Here is an 18064-nt window from a genome sequence, read left to right as displayed (position 1 = left end):
TAGACAGACAGATTCATTTTGTACTGGTTAAAGGTTGGAGCCTCCACTGATCACAGCCACAAAGTTATTTTTCATCCCTATTTGACCTGTGAATTATTGACTCTTTTTACAGCAGACATTTTATGTCATATAGAAGAAAGAAGCACAAGAGTCCTTGTACTTTTCCTGCTATGACTAAGTCAAAATATCTGCATTGAAAAAGGCCCAATGTGTTTTTTCCCTAACAAAGTGAATATAATAATAATAATAATAATAATACAATTAATTCATTATTCACTGGTAACTCTCCGTAATTTGCACGCACAAGCTTTTGTTAATTAAAATATGAGTGACTTTGCATAGATTGGGTAGATCGTGCAGCTAGACGGGTCCATGTAGACTTGTTGCTATTCTAACAAGCAGATACTTACACAGAAATATGCAGCTGTCAGAAGCAGCAAAGCACCCATTTTCAGGGTTCCCACACATCCTGGAAAACTTGGTCATTTAAAGACTAGTTTTCCCAGTCATTAGGAACAACAGGGAATTTATTAAAATGACAAAATATCCTGGAAATAATCTGTTATCCTGGAAAAGTGTAATTGTATTTTACCCCGTCATTAAAACAGGAGGAATAAAACCTGTATTTTGAAGAAAAACTCCTGGAAATATCCTGGAAAATAGAGGGAGCTCTGATTTTTAACCAACCACAGCCAGTTGTCTGAGTACTTATTTCACAGAAGACACTTTGACACGTTTGTCACAGTCGTAAAAACACAGTTCATTTACCTGCTCCAGTGCCACGGTCATGTATGTGTTGTGCATGCTGGCTCACTGTCACACAGTCATGAGTTACTGGGACACGCACAGAACCATCGTTGATGTTATCGGTAACGCCTGAGCTTTATGAGAAGTCAAAATGTCTGCTGTGAAAACAACAGGCCTTTTTATGTATTTTTAAGTCTAATGCATGTGCAGAAGTGAGATGAAAAAGTAAACCCATCCAGCCAAAATCAATATCGATATTTGTATCCTCATTTATCAGGTCACAACCGTCAGACTGTTGCAAACATATCTGCAGTTTCTCTTTAAACTCCCTCATTGGGCGTCTGAGCAGGATATTGGTTATGAAGAGAACGGAGAAGGAACCAATCTGCCTCACTCTTGTAGTGTCTGAAGCCCTCTCTCCTCCCCTCTTTCATTTGCTCGTTTTGTGTTCTCTCTTTCCCGCTCTCCTGGGCCTCGTCTCCATTATTATGCTGCGTTATACATCTATAATTATGCATCTATTTCAGGCCTTCCTGGTGAAAACAGTCCTCTGATTGCCTCTCAAACTGCCTACATCCTGTCATTAGACTCAAAATTATCACAACATAAGATGTAAGACTGCTGTGCTTCTGAGATTTGTTGGATTGCATTCGTAATGTGTGCCGTTTCATGTGTTAGTCTCTTGGTGAAACATATTTCAGCTTTGATAATATTAGGCCTGTAAACGCTGCTAAAGAGTGAGAGCGTGTTATTTACTTCCACTCTGAAAAACAGCAGATTTCAACTTTGCAAAGCAGTTTTTCCATGTTAGTAATATGAAGGGTATTGAGACCAAACTGAGTAAAAGTGTCTGTTCAATCAAAATATATGCATGTTTATGTATGAGGGGTGTAACAGTACCTCGGTTTTGGGGTCACGGTTCTGTGTGTTTTTGTTACAGCAGGGAAAACGAAAAAAAACCTGACATTATTTTCACAGTTCATCACATCACAGTTGAGCTGACTATCCAGGCTAACCAGAATTTCTGTTCTGTGTGCGATTAGGAAAGAAAAATAGACTATTTTAACGTGTTTGGGTCACAGGGCGTACCAAGCCAATGTCACATCGTGCTGTACTGAACACTTCAGGGTGAATACAGACACTGTTACATCCCTGTGGTGAATGTTTATCCCTTTACACTTTACATTTGACTAGGACTGCCTCTAATGATTATTTTGATTATCGATTAATCTGACGATTTATTTTTTGGATTTATCGTTTGGTCTATGAAAATGTCAGATAAAAAGGTTTAAAAAAAACACCTGTCCCAGTTTCTCAAAGTCCAAGTTGATGTCTTTTTAAAATGTCTTGTTTTGTCAGTCCAACACCCAAAGATACTTAATTTAATATGACATAATACAGAAAAACAGAGGAAATCTCAGATTTTAGGAAGATGAAAACAACATTTTGTGCCATTACTTTAATGATTAATCGATGATTAAACAAGTTGGCTATTATTTTTCTTTAAACAACTAAGCAATTAGTCACCTAATGATTGCAGCTCTACATTCGACCCTATGACTGACTGACTGACTGACAGACAGACAGACAGACAGACAGACAGACAGACAGACAGACAGACAGACAGACAGACAGACAGACAGACAGACAGACAGACAGACAGACAGACAGACAGACAGACAGACAGACAGACAGACAGACAGACAGACAGAGTCATCTCTAGAGCCGTGCTGCGAGCATTAAATCACACTCTACTTGGGGCTTTCAGAAGAACGTGGTGCCCTTGTAGCTGATGTTATGGTTTCCTGCGGTTCCTCTAGCTGACAGGCCTCTACTTGTTTTTGACACTGTTATTACATAATGTTGCACCGCTGCGTCCACCCTTTGGCATTCATCTTTGTCACAGAGAGGCAACTAATGATGCTGAGTAATGGAGCCTCTCCGTCTCAGAGCGACTAACACAGTCATCTCTGTCTCTCTCCTTTTCCTTTCTCTCTCTCAGATGCTGCTGCGAGGAAAGCCTTCATCACAGAGGTGAGCGCCCGTCTGTCCCTGTGATCGTCGCTGCTCTTAGTTCGGTTTTGATCAGCAGCATCAATCACGTCTACCTCTTTGGTTTTAGCCAGACAGGAATGAAACCACTACCCCACAAGTGTTTGATCAGAGGATCTGAAAAAAACAAAACAAAGTACAAGAAATGATTTAAATAGCACTTCAGTATTGTTCGTCTTTGCGAGACAACTTGGCTCACATTATCTTAATCCTCGTAATTCAGTAAATCCCATCCATCTGGCACTTCAGCCACTGCACTTTACGTTAAAGCAAACATTAGAAGTATTCGAAAAAGCTCAATGGACATTACAAAGCAGCACGGGAAGTATTTTCATCATATGTCCGGCTTTGAAATCTAAAACATCGACCGCAGCTTCCACCATTAAATCAGTTTCACAGTCAGATTAGCAGACTGTGCGATCAGACTTCACACTTTGCACAGTTTGAGTTAAACTGATGAAGGAGGTAAAGTCCCACTAATTAAAAATCCTTTGTGAAAGTCAGTTTTGTAACATCAAAGCTTGAAATGGCTCTCGGGTATTAATACTGTCGCTCCCCAGTCTTTAAAATTTAAATAATCAATGTTAATGAACAGGTGCAAATCCTCCCGTCCCCATAATACAAGTGTTTCTCTCTCTCTCTCTCCCCCTCTTTCTCTCCAGATGCCCTCATCCTCAGGCCAGCCTGGTCAGGGAAAGAAGATTGGCCACAGAGGGGTGGATGCATCGGGAGAAACTACGTACAAGAAGGTACTGTGGATGTCTGGGCCATCATGTATTCTCTGATTTTGCACAAAAAAGCAGCAGACACTGGATTTATTTTGCATTTGTAAAGGTCTCTAAAATGATCTGCTCCAACTCAGAATCGGAAAGTATTTCACTCGCCCCATTTCTCTCTCTACCTCCCTCACCCCGCTCTCCACAGACCACATCTTCAGCCTTGAAAGGTGCCATTCAGCTGGGCATCGGTTACACAGTGGGCAACCTGAGCTCCAAGCCTGAGAGAGATGTGTTGATGCAGGACTTCTACGTGGTGGAGAGCATCTTTTTCCCCAGGTCTCTACTGCAGCCAAATACAGAGAAACACACTTTATACATGCAGTTGTTTTTCATTTAATACAGTATGAATACATGTTGCTGGATGTGTTGTTCTTAACTTGTATGATGGAAAAAAAACAAGGGTTGAGAATGAGAGGGGCGTAAGTGACTTTTGGCCAACTTTAAAGGCGAGCCAAAAGGACCATACTGTTGTGACTTTATTTATTAAATTCAGTCTTTAATATTAAAACTCCATAAACATGTGGATGACATTATACTTAATAAACAATATTTTGTTTATTTATTGTATGTGTATAGTGCATTTACGCCCTTTGACCCTAAATAGTTAAGTGTGGTCAGTCTTTTGTTTTTTATTATTTACTCGGATTGAATTCACATGTACACTTATGGCTGTAGAAATTCAATTCAATTTTATTAATAGTGCCAAATCATAACAAAAGTTATCTCAGGACACTTTACAGAGTAGGTAAAGACCACACTCTATGACTTATTTATGATTTACATAGACCCAACAATTCCCCCCGTAGAGTATGGTGGCAACGAAAACCTTCCCTATAACAGGCAGAAAGAGCTCATCGGGAGCTTTATTTGGAAGTATATAACTAGTTTTCCTCCAAAATGTCACTAATGCCGTTTCTGGTTCTCACCCCTTAAAATATGAATTTGATGACTGTCTTCTCATCTTATGTGCTCTGATGTTTTTCTATACTTTAGTGAAGGCAGTAACCTCACTCCAGCCCACCATTTCCCGGACTTCCGCTTTAAAACGTACGCTCCCGTGGCCTTCCGCTACTTCAGAGAACTGTTTGGCATCAGGCCGGACGACTACCTGGTAAGATTTTACCGTGTCTGTGTCCCTAAAAGTGAAACAGGAGGACGAGAGAGCAATCGAGAGATGTAAAGGAAAGGAGGCGAAACCAGGAAAAGACAATGAAACATAGTAAATAAACAGAAAGATGTGATGACAGAAAAAAAAGAGGAATCAATAAAGATGAGAACTGCGGATTAGAAGCAGGACGGCGGGTGAGAGGTTGCAGACGAGAAGCCACAAAACTGCGCAAGAGAGGGCAGATCTGCGGCTTGTCACCCCTCATCAGTGTGGAGGACCTGGGGGGCTGCATGATTCACGACTCTGCCCTGAGCAGTCTAGTAGAATTTACAGACACTGCTTAGTCAGTGTTTCTGCACGTTCATGTGCACATATCTTTAGTGCATCGGCTCTCCAACCACGTGGAAACGCCACATCCTGCCTTGTTACTGCAGTGTCCCTCAGCCAGCCCGTGGTCACTCGTGTCCACACACGCCATCTGGGGACTTGCATGTTTTTACCAACTTGCTACCAGAATAATGAAGATTGTAGATCAGTTGACAATGAACTTAAAAGTAGATGTGACTTGGTTTATTAAGAAACAGAATATCTTTCTTCATTTATCCTTCTACATCCATGTAAACATACTGGCTTGTTAAGTGGGTAGCAGCCTGTACTAACATTATAAATAATAAATCTTAGGGGGCACGGTGCTGTAATCAGCCTAATTCATAGAGAGCATCCTTAACTGGAGTACTCCCGTGCCATTTTTTTTTTCAAGGGAGATCCTGAATCTCTCAGATCAAACCCCAAAAACAGCAATTTCCTGGTTGATCCAATCAGGAAGTGCCAACAAATTGCAGTTTGTCGAGTGTCCACTAGGGGCAGGTTTCATAACAGAGCAGTTTCTCATTGACCACCATGTTAAACAGGCCGTTTTCACAGCACAATTAAACCCTTTTTAAGGCCTGGTACAAAAAAACATTCTGGTCTGTATATTTAGGTCATATCTCAATGACCACACTGAGGGGGGTGAATTTATTGGTACCAGGCTAGTTTTTATTTTATTGGAGGTTGAAGTTTATGAATAATTAGGGGCGCAGAGGTAAACGTCAGCCAGATGGACGTATCACCCTCCCCCCAACGTCACATACATTCCCTTTTTTGGTAAGAGGAAATGAGGCGGAGTCAAAGACTGATAAGATGGCGGCTCCCGTAGGCGAGGACGATTGGATCAAGTTGAGAGAAGGGACCTCGACGGAGAGGCTACAGACATTTTTCTACAGTCTATGGTTGCACCCGCTTCTAAATCTAAACCCCTTGCGGAGGTAGAAAATGTAAAAATAATAATCCGTTGTGGTCAATTACAGTAAGTATCACATTTTTCAAAGTCGTGGAGAAGCTAACAATACAGATGGATACAGATTTCCATAGAGGTATTAATGAGGTGCTTGGGAGGAGCACATGGGGACATATGTTCTCATTTAATTATTTATGTGTAACATGTTTCGCTTGTGCACTGAGTAGGAAACTAAATACTACTGCTGCCAAACATGCAGAGAATCAAGACTCATCCAAAGCCTGTAAGAGCTGTCACATGAACAGCACGAAAGATGCACATCTAAAACTATATATGCATTAACTGTATGTATAAACTGTACAATAATAATCTAGAAAACCCGCCTCATGTCACAGTCTTCATTTAGCGGATCAGCTCAGGGACCCTAAAAATAAAAACTGGTGAGGGGATAACTTTGGCTCCCTCACAGTCGATGCTGTGAACAGGTTTGGGCTGGATCCACAGACAGGTGATGTTGTTATTCTACCCTGGCTGTTTCAGTGCTGTTTCCTCACAGCTGTTACACTGAGGGTCATACACTCTTACCAACAGAGACCTTTAGATGTTGACATACAGGGCTGCAGCCTTGATTTGCATCATTTATCAATAAATCCTCTGAATATATTCTCAATTATTTTTTTGTCTAAATACGACAAACAAAAGCCTATTTTCATTTCCCACAGTTATTCGTTTTTTATTTGACCAACAATCCAAAACGTATCTTTTCTATCTTAAGCATCCGTGAGGAACTCGGAGTAGAGCCGCTGCTCCTTTGCGTTGAAAGGAGCCAGTTGAGGTGGTTCGGGCATCTAGTAAGGATGAACCCTGGGCGCCTCCCTAGGGAGGGGTTCCAGGCACGTCCAGCTGGGAGGAGGCCTCGGGGAAGACCCAGGACCAGGTGGAGAGATTATATCTCCACACTGGCCTGGGAACGCCTCAGGATCCCCCAGTTAGAGCTGGTTAATGTGGCCCGGGATAGGGAAGTTTGGGGTCCCCTGCTATAGCTGCTGCCCCCGCGACCCGACCCCGGATAAGAGGCTGAAGATGAGATGAGATGAGATAAATGCTCACATTGTGGAGGCTGGGACCAGTGAATCAAATAATTTAAATAATCATTTCCGACTTATCATTTATTCAACTAACAGCTGCAACTCTACAGATGTCTGATGATTATTGTTAATTGTGATTTAGGTCATATTTGCACTAGCAGTCATGGTTTAGTGTTTAGGGGGTAAAGCAATGGTTAAACATGCTGCGGTATTTAAATAATCCGTTCAGCAATCCTTTTTGCAACAGTCTTCGGTCCTAACAGGCAAAATTGTCAAACGTTTTCATCCCTTAAATTTCCCAACCCAACTTCATCACCTTTAAGGCTGTTTAATCACATCTACAAAAACACTTTCCTGTCTGTTAAATCAGCCATCTTGGTGTGAAGATCCTTATTTCGGTCTTTGAGTTTACCATTTTTCAGTCAGCCGTACCCTTTTTCCTCTTACCCTGTTCATCTGTGTTTTGATGTGGAAAATGAAGGTGTGAAATTAAATGTCAGGCTCCAAGAGGAATGTCTGAAAAGTGAGCCATTAGCAGAAGGCAGGCGAAGGCAGCTTCACCTTTATCAGAAATTATGTCTGTCTGCGTGCCTTTAAGCAGCGGAGAGAACGGGCTAATTAGACGCGTCTGATGTGGGGATTAAGAGGGCTACAATTTAAAAGCAGTCATTATTTGACATCTAAATGTGTCCAATCTGTATAAGCTGCTTCTGTTCCACTGCGGCACGCACTGTACGTCTGCCTCACGCTTTTGATTTCTCTCTCACCTGCAGTCTACTTCATTAAGTCAGTTCTTCTTATCATTCAGCCATAATGTGTATTCATGTGTTATTGTTTGTTGATCCTGGGCTAGCGTGTGCGTCTGTGCTCACCAGTGTTTTTCCATAGGAGCTCATTGTCAGCTCATCCATGCGTGTTTTAATGCATCGTCACAGACACGAATAAAGCCCATCTTTTCTTTACTCTACTGTATTTTCAACCTGCTGCAGCGTGTTGCTCTACACTGCCGGCATTTGGCTGCAAACTCGAGCAAAAATTTAGAGGCAAAAATATTCAGTCACACCAGTGATTGCCTCACCCAGATTAAAGATGGCATGTAAGCTGTTCTCTCCCTTACTCAGTGTTTGGTGACTACAATTTTTTATGTTTTTTAATCCTCCATAATTTTAAACATCTTGTCTGGAGTCTGTCGTTGTGATCAGCCTGACGTATGTTTTTCAAACTTGTCGAATAAATCAATGCAACACACGCTAATAATCCACATCCTCAATTTGTGTGAGATTTTCAATGATATGACGTGTACTTCTCTCATGTTGCGTGTGTGTTTCTACGTCTCCGTGTCTTCCTGCAGTACTCTCTGTGTAATGAGCCTCTGATCGAGCTGTCCAATCCCGGAGCGAGCGGCTCGGTCTTCTATCTTACGAGGGACGACGAGTTCATCATCAAGACCGTGATGCACAAGGAAGCTGAATTCTTACAGAAGCTGCTGCCTGGGTACTACATGGTAAGCTGTATGTGTGAGAGGGAGAGAGAGAAAACTAGACGTCAGAGTTTTATGTCAAAGTTGGATGAAAACAACAACAAAAAAATGCGGCATTACTGAGCCTTAGCACTTGCTTTCAGGTTCATTAGTTTTTACCCTCATGGTAGGCATCACACATGCAGGGTGGGTAAAAATATTGCTCATGTGTATAAATATACATGTTCAAACAAAACTATAAGCCTTTCTATGCAGTTATCAAGACACATGTAGTGAACACACAAATTCATCTGGGTCTGAAGAGGCCACTGCTCACATGCGTCCCTCAAACTTTAATTCAAATGCAGACCTCCACCTCTGACGTTCTCATTTCCAGTCTTATTTTTAGATGTCCAGTTTATGTAAGACCCTGAAAATATCTGCTCCGAGCGTGACGCCCTTTTCATATAAAGCAGACATAACCGCTCCATCATTTCCGACTGAAACCTTGGGCCATGCGGTTTCATAAGAGTGGCCGGTGTGTTTCACATAAGCCTAACAGAGCGTGACTTGCCCCAACAGCACCTCCTCCCACCCACGCCACAGTCTGCGGGCTCATTCTGAATGAACTCAACCAGCAACAGCTCCATGTATGTCCATGCCACTACTCTAGCCTCTTGAGGTTCACGGCCTTCAGCCTTGTGTTTATTCATGTGCCGACAGCCGTGGCCGAAGACCACTGCAGGAATTCATTTAATCATTCGGTGATCATCGTTAAAGGCCGAGCGCATTTACTGTGACCTTTTCCGCCGGTGTCCAAAGCCCTGAAGCATTTTTGCAGGCGTAATTGGGAGGTTTAATGAAAGCAGAGAGATTCAGGGCTCGTGTAAAATTGCCGTAGCCCGAGGCCAGAGCAGGTTTACCGAGGAAGAGAGACGGAAACGCACAGGCAAATAAAAACCCACGCCAAGATAAACACTTGAGTAAAAACCACAGAAAGACTCAGGGAAACATCAACCTAGAGATGTGAAGCGCTGCATACTTAAAGGCAAAATAGTCATTTCAGTCCAACAAGCTCATATTTGTAGCAAACATAACACGCAGGCTGTCATTGGTGGAGCTGCTCTTGACTTCCACAGCTGACTGGCTGATGGTAGTGGGCTGGCTGAGGAGTCTGGCTCTGGGCAGCATACAGATCACAGTGATGTAACCGACTCCACTGCTGCCACTTTTCTCCCTTTTGTGTATTCAACCTTCGTCTCTGCGTCTTCTCTCACGTTTTAATGTCTTATTATCACTCTCGCCTGCTGCTGTGACACTGTAATTTATCTCCCTTTATGTCTCGCTGTGCCTCGTGTTTTAATCCAATCTTTCTTTCACGCTCTGCTCTTTCTCACGTGTCAGTGTTGTTGACTCGTCACTGCTCTGCCCTCCTGACATTGACAGAAGGGTCGTGTGTGGCTGAGGGCAGATGATGCTCTTTCTTTCTCTCTCTGAAATATCTCTCCATCATTTTTCTGCTCTCTCTCTACCAGTCTCTCTCATCTGAAGGTCACGCACACAAGCGCTGGGCTTTTTTAGCCATATTCATCCTTCATCTCTCCTCTGTCTGTACCTCTTTATTTCCCCTCATTTCTGCCCCTGAATGCAGCGTATTATCACTGTACGGACAACTGTCTGCCACTCTTTCCTCTCATTTCTCTAATGGGACTCAGCTGGCCCAGGTCCCAAGGTCAAAGCAGTTTTTTTAACTGAGCACCCGGCCAGACTAACCACGTTTGTTTGTGAAATAATCAGCACAGATTGGCGATCGAGGGGCGAGTGTTGTATAGAATAAAGGCAGAGTCATGAAATAAATGAGAAAAAATCCTTATTAAAATACTGCTTTAAATATTTGTCCATGATTAAGTTGATCTTGTTATTTGGAAAAGCAGAAAATTGTATGTAAATGTGGTGCCTTCTTTGTCAATCTTTCACCTTTGCTTAATACACTTCTCCTTTCGTATGGGGTCATAGTGTTGTGTTTCTTTTCTTTTCTTTTTTTAGCAGTTTTTAAGCCTTTTATTATGCAGGACAGACAGGAAATGTGGTGAGAGAGAGGAGGAGACATGCAGCAAAGGGCCGCAGGTCGGAGTCAAACCCACGGCCACTGCCTCAAGGACCTTCAGCCTCTTTACATGGGGCGACTGCTCTAACCACTGTTCTGCCGGCCGCCCCCGTGTTGTGTTTCTATGTCATGCTACATTAATGTGGTCCTGAATTAATAATATGATTCCAAATGTTAAGGTCTGTTAAAGGTCTTTAACAATTATTATCATCATTGTCTAATACGACAGTTATTTTGTTCTATAATCAATTATTTATTTGCTCAATAAAATCTCAGAACATAGGTAAACAATCCTGGCACAATAACCAGAAATCCAAAAGACGTCCTCAAATTCCTTCTTTGTCTGATAAACTTTCCAACTTCCAACTTATTCAGCTTTTTCTCACACGAGACAAAGAAAATACCAACTCCTTCACAAACTGAGACGCAGGAACCACAGAACTTTGGCAAATTAGATCGTAAAAAATGACTTCTCTTTTTTTATGATTAACACTTTATTCAATTTTGAATACAAACAAACATGAAAGAAGGACAGTAAAGGACAATATACACTCATATAAGTAAAAACTGCAGACTAAAGGCAGCGTCACACATGCGTTCACTTCCATCGTGTGAGCGAAGGCCCGAATAAAACATTTGCAGGTGCTGGTCTGTCGCTTACATTTGCATGTGTGTGATGATGCCTTAAGACAGTTAATTACCAAAAAAAGGAACAATTAAGAACTACTGACTTTTAAAATGAATCAATTATCAAAATGATTTGTAAAATAGTAGAAATGTAACGTGACCACACTGTTTCATAGTGGTGTGAGATCTCGACTTCAGTTTGCTCTCTCTTATGTGTGACTGAGTGTGTTATTTACCAGTTAACTGTTTATATTTAGAACGTGTTTCATCTATAACTGTGCTCATGATGGTTGCATCATGTTCCTGACTTTAAATGGGATTAAAATGATGTAGCTCATGTGCAGAATTCATAGTGCAGAATTTGGTTAGTTAACTCCCCAAAAATGAACGAGTTCACATTAATTTCGTCCATTAAAAAGAAAACAACAAAAGCAGAGACTGGTCAGATGTTTCAACTCGATGTGTCTGTTCAGATTTGTTGCAGATGTGACGTTCAGTCCCGCCCAACCTTGGTTTTTAAAACAGCTGTTGTGTCAAAGTCTGAATCTTTGTACCAAAAAAAAATGCATTTTCAGATATTTTACATTTGAGTGCCATTTTTTCCTCCTGCAAAGTGTTAAAAAGCTTCCCTCAGCACATCTTGTTCTGCGGCTTCTATAAAAAAGTAATCCTGTAAAATGTCATCATACATTTTGCGGTGACCCCTCGAGCTCTTCCTCAACCATTTAAATCCCTCAAATCAGTTCAAGTCCTGCCTCTGCATCCTGCTCAAAGCACAGCAGCAGAGACCAGTTCGTGAGACGTTTAAAGACCTTTTTTCTCTCTCCCTCTCTCCTGCTCCAGAACTTGAATCAGAACCCTCGCACTTTGCTGCCCAAGTTTTTCGGCCTCTACTGCGTCCAGTCTGGCGGGAAGAACATCCGCGTGGTGGTGATGAACAACGTCCTTCCTCGCGTCGTTCGCATGCACCTCAAATACGACCTGAAGGGCTCCACCTACAAGAGGCGAGCGTCCAAGAAGGAAAGAGAGAAGGCCAGGCCAACTTTCAAAGACCTGGACTTCATGCAAGACCTGCAGGATGGACTGATGCTTGACCAGGACACTTACAACGCTTTGGTCAAGACTCTGCAGAGAGACTGCCTGGTGAGTCAGATGAAGAGAGAGAGGAGATGCGTTACAGCTGCTATGACGTTTGTGCCGCTTCTGTTTTATGTTGAGTTAGAAAGGCAAGAAAGGAGGAAGAAGTAGCCTAGGGGATGTGACGAGGGTGGTTTACTGATTTTGAAAGGGGATTCAAGAGTCTCCAGAAAGAGAAGTGGGGGAGGGGGATCCTAGGCCGGAACAGGATTATAGGGATGGTAGAAAGAAGGATGAAGTGAAGCCATAATGCAGCATCTCAAAGGGAAAGATAGATAAAAAGGCGGGGAGTATAAAGTCCGCAGAAGGAAAAGAATGGGGGGGGGGCGGTGCCCTGATTAGTAAAATAATCTCATGGATGGAGGGAGGTGGGAGTGAAGAAGGCAGTGTAGGAAAAAGGTATTTATGAGAGTGTTTGGCGTTCCCAGGATCCCTCACTATAAATTAGAGCTTTGTTACGAGCACCAGGTTTAACAGGGTGTCTGGTCTGGTAGCAGGCCTGCCTTTGTCTTATAAATCACCACCTCACATTTATTTTTATAGTGCACGTGCTCCTGAGGGAGTGCACACATCGTATGCATTGTTTATTAGCGTGTGCATCACCGTGTATAGCTCGGTGTCCAAAGCATGACATTAAGTTCCCCAGTGTTACGGTTCTCACTCCCTCTGGTGCCGACACCGTTATGCACTCTGGATAAAAGCTTTCACACAGATTTATACGTCACATGTGCGTCTACGTCACCGCACGCTTACATCTGTGTGCGTACGTGTGCTCTGCTCAGGTGCTGGAAAGTTTTAAGATCATGGACTACAGTCTGCTGCTCGGGGTCCACAACATGGACCAGGCAGAGAGGGAGAGGCAGATGGAGGGCTCCCAGGGCGACAGCGATGAGAAGAGGCCCGTGGCCCAGCAGAAGGCCTTGTACTCCACCGCCATGGAGTCCATCCAGGGAGGAGCCGCCTGCGGAGGGTCCATCGACACTGACGACACGTGAGTTTAGCCGCAGAGACGAGAGTGCTGTTGGCAAAGACCTGGGTGATAAATGTGACTGCTGGCACTTGGAAAAAGGGAGAGTGCATGTCTCGGACTTTTGCTTTCGTGCCACATCCATGATGATAAATAAAGTGGAATAGAAACAATAAAAACCTTTGTTTATCGGCACTTATTCAGTTAGGTCACTTTCATCTGGCCTTACATTCCCCTTCAATATCCAATAAATGCAATTAATTAGATGGTACTTAGCTTGTATTGACTAATCAAAATAATGTTTTAAAAAGTGCTCCAAAAGTGTGAATACTTCCTGTAGCTGCTTCATAATAAAAGCCTTAATCTACTGGAGGGAGTGTTGACATCATTACACTAACAGCATCCGAATGTACAGACCTCATGAGGCACTTTTAATTTCAGCCACGTCCACGTCTCATTTCAGGATGGGCGGTATCCCGGCCGTGAATGGAAAAGGGGAAAGACTTCTTCTCTACATCGGAATCATTGACATCCTGCAGTCTTACAGGTGATCATCACAGTCGTCGTGGTTACACTTGATCACCGCAGGTCATCGGCTTTATATCTACCCGTATGTGACAGGCTAGAGATGGAAGTCAGATAACTATGTGTGCGTACTGTGCCTGACTTTTTTTTTTTATATATATATATATATATATATATATATATACTTTTATACTTGTTTTTTATAAGGATATGTTTGAAAGTATATGTTTGAAATTTTCAAACAACAATTACAGTGTCAGGGTTCACATACTTCTCCAAGCAATCATATTCATAGCAGTGGCCTTCATGTCCAATGGTGGTGGCGGTGTCCTCTTCATGTGGGGTTTTTTTTTTAAAAATTTTTTTTAAAGGCTTATTATTTAAGTTTCCTTTCATCAATTACAATGTCAAGTTTTACACACTCCATAAGGCGACAAATCACATATCTGTGTCATTACTGTCCAGTAGTATTGGTGGTGTCCTCCTGCTGTGTTCTATAATCTGTCCATTTTTCCCATTTATCCTGAAATTGTGTCAACATCACCGTGTTAAACTGTGCTTCTCTTTGTTTCCGCAGGCTAATCAAGAAACTGGAGCACACGTGGAAGGCTTTGGTTCATGACGGGGTGAGTTTTTTAACAGCTCCTTACATAGACACTCACACGGGAGCTCAATTGTCTCAAGCTTTTTTCAGATCTTTGTGTCAGTGAGAACTTTTATGAGCTTCAAGTTTGGTCAGTTCGTTGTTTCGAAGAACAGCCCGTCTGTCTGTGTACTTTCTGTCAGCTCGTCTCCTCCTTTACCCGTTCACTTCTCTCGTTCAACCGGCGCGGCTAAACGTCCTCGACCCTGTGCTGTACACACAGTAATCGAAGAAGTTACAAGTCTCTTTAGACACATTAATGTGTGTGCTTGTGTATTATAGCTTATTAGACGTCAGCTCTAAGTGGAGCTATGGGTTACTCAAATGTGAATTCTATGCCTATCACCAGCCACAGATGTATTTTATTGCGCTAATACTTCAACACAGATGAGTACTCCATATAAGTTCATTCTCTTTATTGTTGGTCATGAAGATAAGCCATTACTGAGTTTTGCTTGTATTAAATCACATTTCTGAACAGTCTTTGTTGGAGTAACGGAGAGAGAAACACAGTTGTGTGACCCTGATGACCACTCCTGACGACATGCATATATTAATTTACTATTTAATTCAAAGATATATTATATTTATATAAATGAACGCATGTCTCTTTGGTCTCTGAAACAATAATTTTGTACATTTTAGAAAATGTATTAGCAGAATATAATAGTTAGCACACTTACTTATTAGTTAATTTGAAATAAAGTAAACTTTCAAAGGGGTTGTTTTAGAAATTCTAGAGGAAATTAATGATATTAATGAACAAGTAAGACCTGAACCATGAGGACTGGCAGTTAGCTGAAGCAATAAGCAAAAGGATGATAGAAAAGCACCTCACGCCTCTTCATCGACTCCGGGGTTTACACTGTTCATCATCACCAGATTGTTCTCAAGATAGAATCAACTCTCCTCCTTCTCTCCTTCCTCATCCCGCTCTCCCGCTCTGAAACACACTCATACGCAAGATAAATATGTGGAAGAGCAGAGAACAGCCTCCTGTGCGTCACTGCTGCTGTTACACACAGCTGATTCAGTTAGGTGAATGCCTTCAAAGATGAGGTCCACGCTAATGATAACTGAGCCGCAGTCCCTTCACTCCCTCGGCTTCCTCCATCCCTCCTTCCTTCTATCAGTCTCAACCAAACACCAAAGTGTCATCTGACAGTCTGTTGGCAGTGTGATCTCCGTCGGCTGCAACATCATCAATAATGAAGGGACGTGTCTCTGCTCTTGTCCGACTGTCATTTGTTTTTTATGCCTCGCTGATACTTGTGGCCGGAGGCGTCATGTTTTCAGGTTGTCTGTCCCATTCTCGTGAACGCAATATTTAATTTAGATTTGGCACAAATTTCCACCTGGACTCGAGGATGAACTGCGAAAATTTTGGAGGGCAAAGGTCAGAGTCACTGACATAAAATGATGAAATGATAATATGTCATATCCAGAAGGTCAAAGGTCAACTTCTCTGTGACGTCTTAATGTTTTTGTCCATTATTCGATGCCATAACTCCAGAACAGTACAAGGGACATTTGGTCGGATACTGAATTGGTGAATTGGTGACACTAACCTTGAAACTGTGATTGTACAAATCTGAAGATGAGTGTAAAGAATCAACGTTTCAGCAAAAAATACACCTAATACCTTTTTATTAAAGTCCTTAAAAGTCTTCACTACATATGTTATTTAAGTCTGGAGAGTCAGCTGCAACTTGACTGGTTGGTGGGAAACTAAAGGGACAATGGACAGTTTAATCTACTGTAAGCAGCGCGGGTGTGATCATTTTGTTCACGCACTGATTGTCTCATTAATCTGTCTCCCTCAGGACACCGTATCCGTCCACCGGCCAGGCTTCTACGCCGACAGGTTCTTCAAGTTCATGAGCAGCATGGTCTTCAAGAAGAGCTCCTGTGAGTTCAGTTCACGTCGAGACACTGCCTTACATAGTCAGACGGGGCTGTTTGATGCTAAAGTCAGATGCCAGGTTTTTGTCTCTTTTACTGCTGAGCCCTGACAGGAAAATCAGGAGCTGGAGCGAACTGCCTTATTAGGTGCTGCTTCATGTCATGTGCGAGTTAAACGTCCTTTTGATCCTTTTCTTTTTCATTACCTTCCAAAGAAACAATCCTTTGGAATAGGAGGGCAGATGTGATGTTGTCTTTTTAAAACCTTTCAGTTTTTACTTCAACTCACTATTTAAATTGTGTTATTATGCTGCAGCCTCAGAAATACATTGATTCAAATCTGGGATACTTTGCAGTGAGTCAGAAGTTTAGATTTGTTGGGATTTGTGTGAACCGACCCTTGTCCCAGTTTTGTTTGAAATATCATCAGACTGTAAATTAGAAAAGAAACAAAATACAAAATGGTATTCTTTAAAAAAAGAAGTGAAAAGAGAAAATGAAAACTTCCATGGATATCTACTGGAGAAGGGGTTGTTCCTGCTTTAACGTATACTTCCTCTTTTATTCCGACAGCACAATATACCATGTCACATGATTTAATAACGTGTTTCCCAAGTAACTGAATGTGTTAACGCGTCCCTCAGCTCTGAAGTCATCTCCATCCAAGAAGGGTCGCGTGTCGTTGTCGGTGCCTAAGTGCGCTGGTCCGGGCGCAGCCTGGTCGGCCAGCCAGCTGCCCTCTGAGAGAGACGAGAACATCTACGACCTCAGAGGAGCTCGCAGCTTCCCAACGCTGGAGGATGAGGGTAAATAGCACCTGCGTCTGCAGCGGAGTAGCAATGCAGTGATTTTTACACAAGAGAAACAGGCGCAGGTAACAGGAAACAGAGAACACAGATTCACCAAACTCTACCACCATCAGAGAGTAGAGACTTGACTTTTGAGGTCCTGGTTCTGTGCAGTGCTGCTGCCAGCTTCTCCGTGTGCGTATTGAGCCAAGTGATAATGCAGTTGGTCCTGCAGGGTTTGGAAGTGTAGCTATATTAACTGGTACTGAATGAATTAACTAGATTGTTTTAACTACAGGGTCATGGATACACATTGATTTGATAGATTACTTGTAAAAAAAACTTCCACAAGGTTGCTCTGTTGCGTCACATTACCTCTGAATCAGATTGAACTCAGTGAAATGTAGCTTTTATCTGTCTGAGGGCTGCGTAGCCTGGGAAAGACACATGGAAAGAAAAAAGAAGAAAGAAAGAAAGAAAAAGCCGCAGAGCTTCTGTGGTTCGTGTAGCAGCTTCGATTGGATATAATAGATGCTCTATTTCTGATCTTTTCAACCCTGAACAACAGTCTTGTCAGCTGTTGCCATGGGAATGAAAGGTGAATTAGGTGCTAAACAAAATAACAGCTCTTTCAAAGCTGAATAATACCTGCATGTTTGTGTGTCTGTCTCTCCAACAGGGCGACAGGATCTTCTTCCATGTACTCCTCCATCGTTTGAAGAGGCCACCACAGCGTCAATCGCCACCACCCTCTCCTCCACCACCTCTCTGTCCATCCCGGAGAGATCCCCCTCTGACACGGCCGAGCACCCCCGCTACAGGTACGCACACAAACTTTCAAACACTGAAAGTCATC

The 18064-nt window shown here is 42.4% G+C and overlaps 1 protein-coding gene across 2 annotated transcripts in view; it reads left to right on the top strand.

Moving 5' to 3' along the window:
- Nucleotides 1-18064, top strand: part of pip5k1ca (phosphatidylinositol-4-phosphate 5-kinase, type I, gamma a) — a 45769-nt gene that overhangs the window by 15694 nt on the left and 12011 nt on the right. For both annotated transcript variants that reach the window (XM_083911109.1, XM_083911110.1), the window contains exons 2-13: nucleotides 2750-2781; nucleotides 3462-3548; nucleotides 3724-3854; nucleotides 4572-4689; nucleotides 8405-8557; nucleotides 12090-12389; nucleotides 13166-13374; nucleotides 13814-13897; nucleotides 14453-14501; nucleotides 16342-16426; nucleotides 17065-17226; nucleotides 17888-18029. In XM_083911109.1, coding sequence (XP_083767235.1) covers nucleotides 2750-2781; nucleotides 3462-3548; nucleotides 3724-3854; nucleotides 4572-4689; nucleotides 8405-8557; nucleotides 12090-12389; nucleotides 13166-13374; nucleotides 13814-13897; nucleotides 14453-14501; nucleotides 16342-16426; nucleotides 17065-17226; nucleotides 17888-18029 — 1552 coding nt within the window. The remainder of the gene's footprint in view (nucleotides 1-2749; nucleotides 2782-3461; nucleotides 3549-3723; nucleotides 3855-4571; nucleotides 4690-8404; nucleotides 8558-12089; nucleotides 12390-13165; nucleotides 13375-13813; nucleotides 13898-14452; nucleotides 14502-16341; nucleotides 16427-17064; nucleotides 17227-17887; nucleotides 18030-18064) is intronic.

The sequence above is a fragment of the Echiichthys vipera genome, assembly GCF_963691815.1.
Source record: "Echiichthys vipera genome assembly, chromosome: 3".
Lineage (NCBI taxonomy): Eukaryota > Metazoa > Chordata > Actinopteri > Perciformes > Trachinidae > Echiichthys > Echiichthys vipera.
This window is presented reverse-complemented; position numbering and strand designations above follow the sequence as displayed.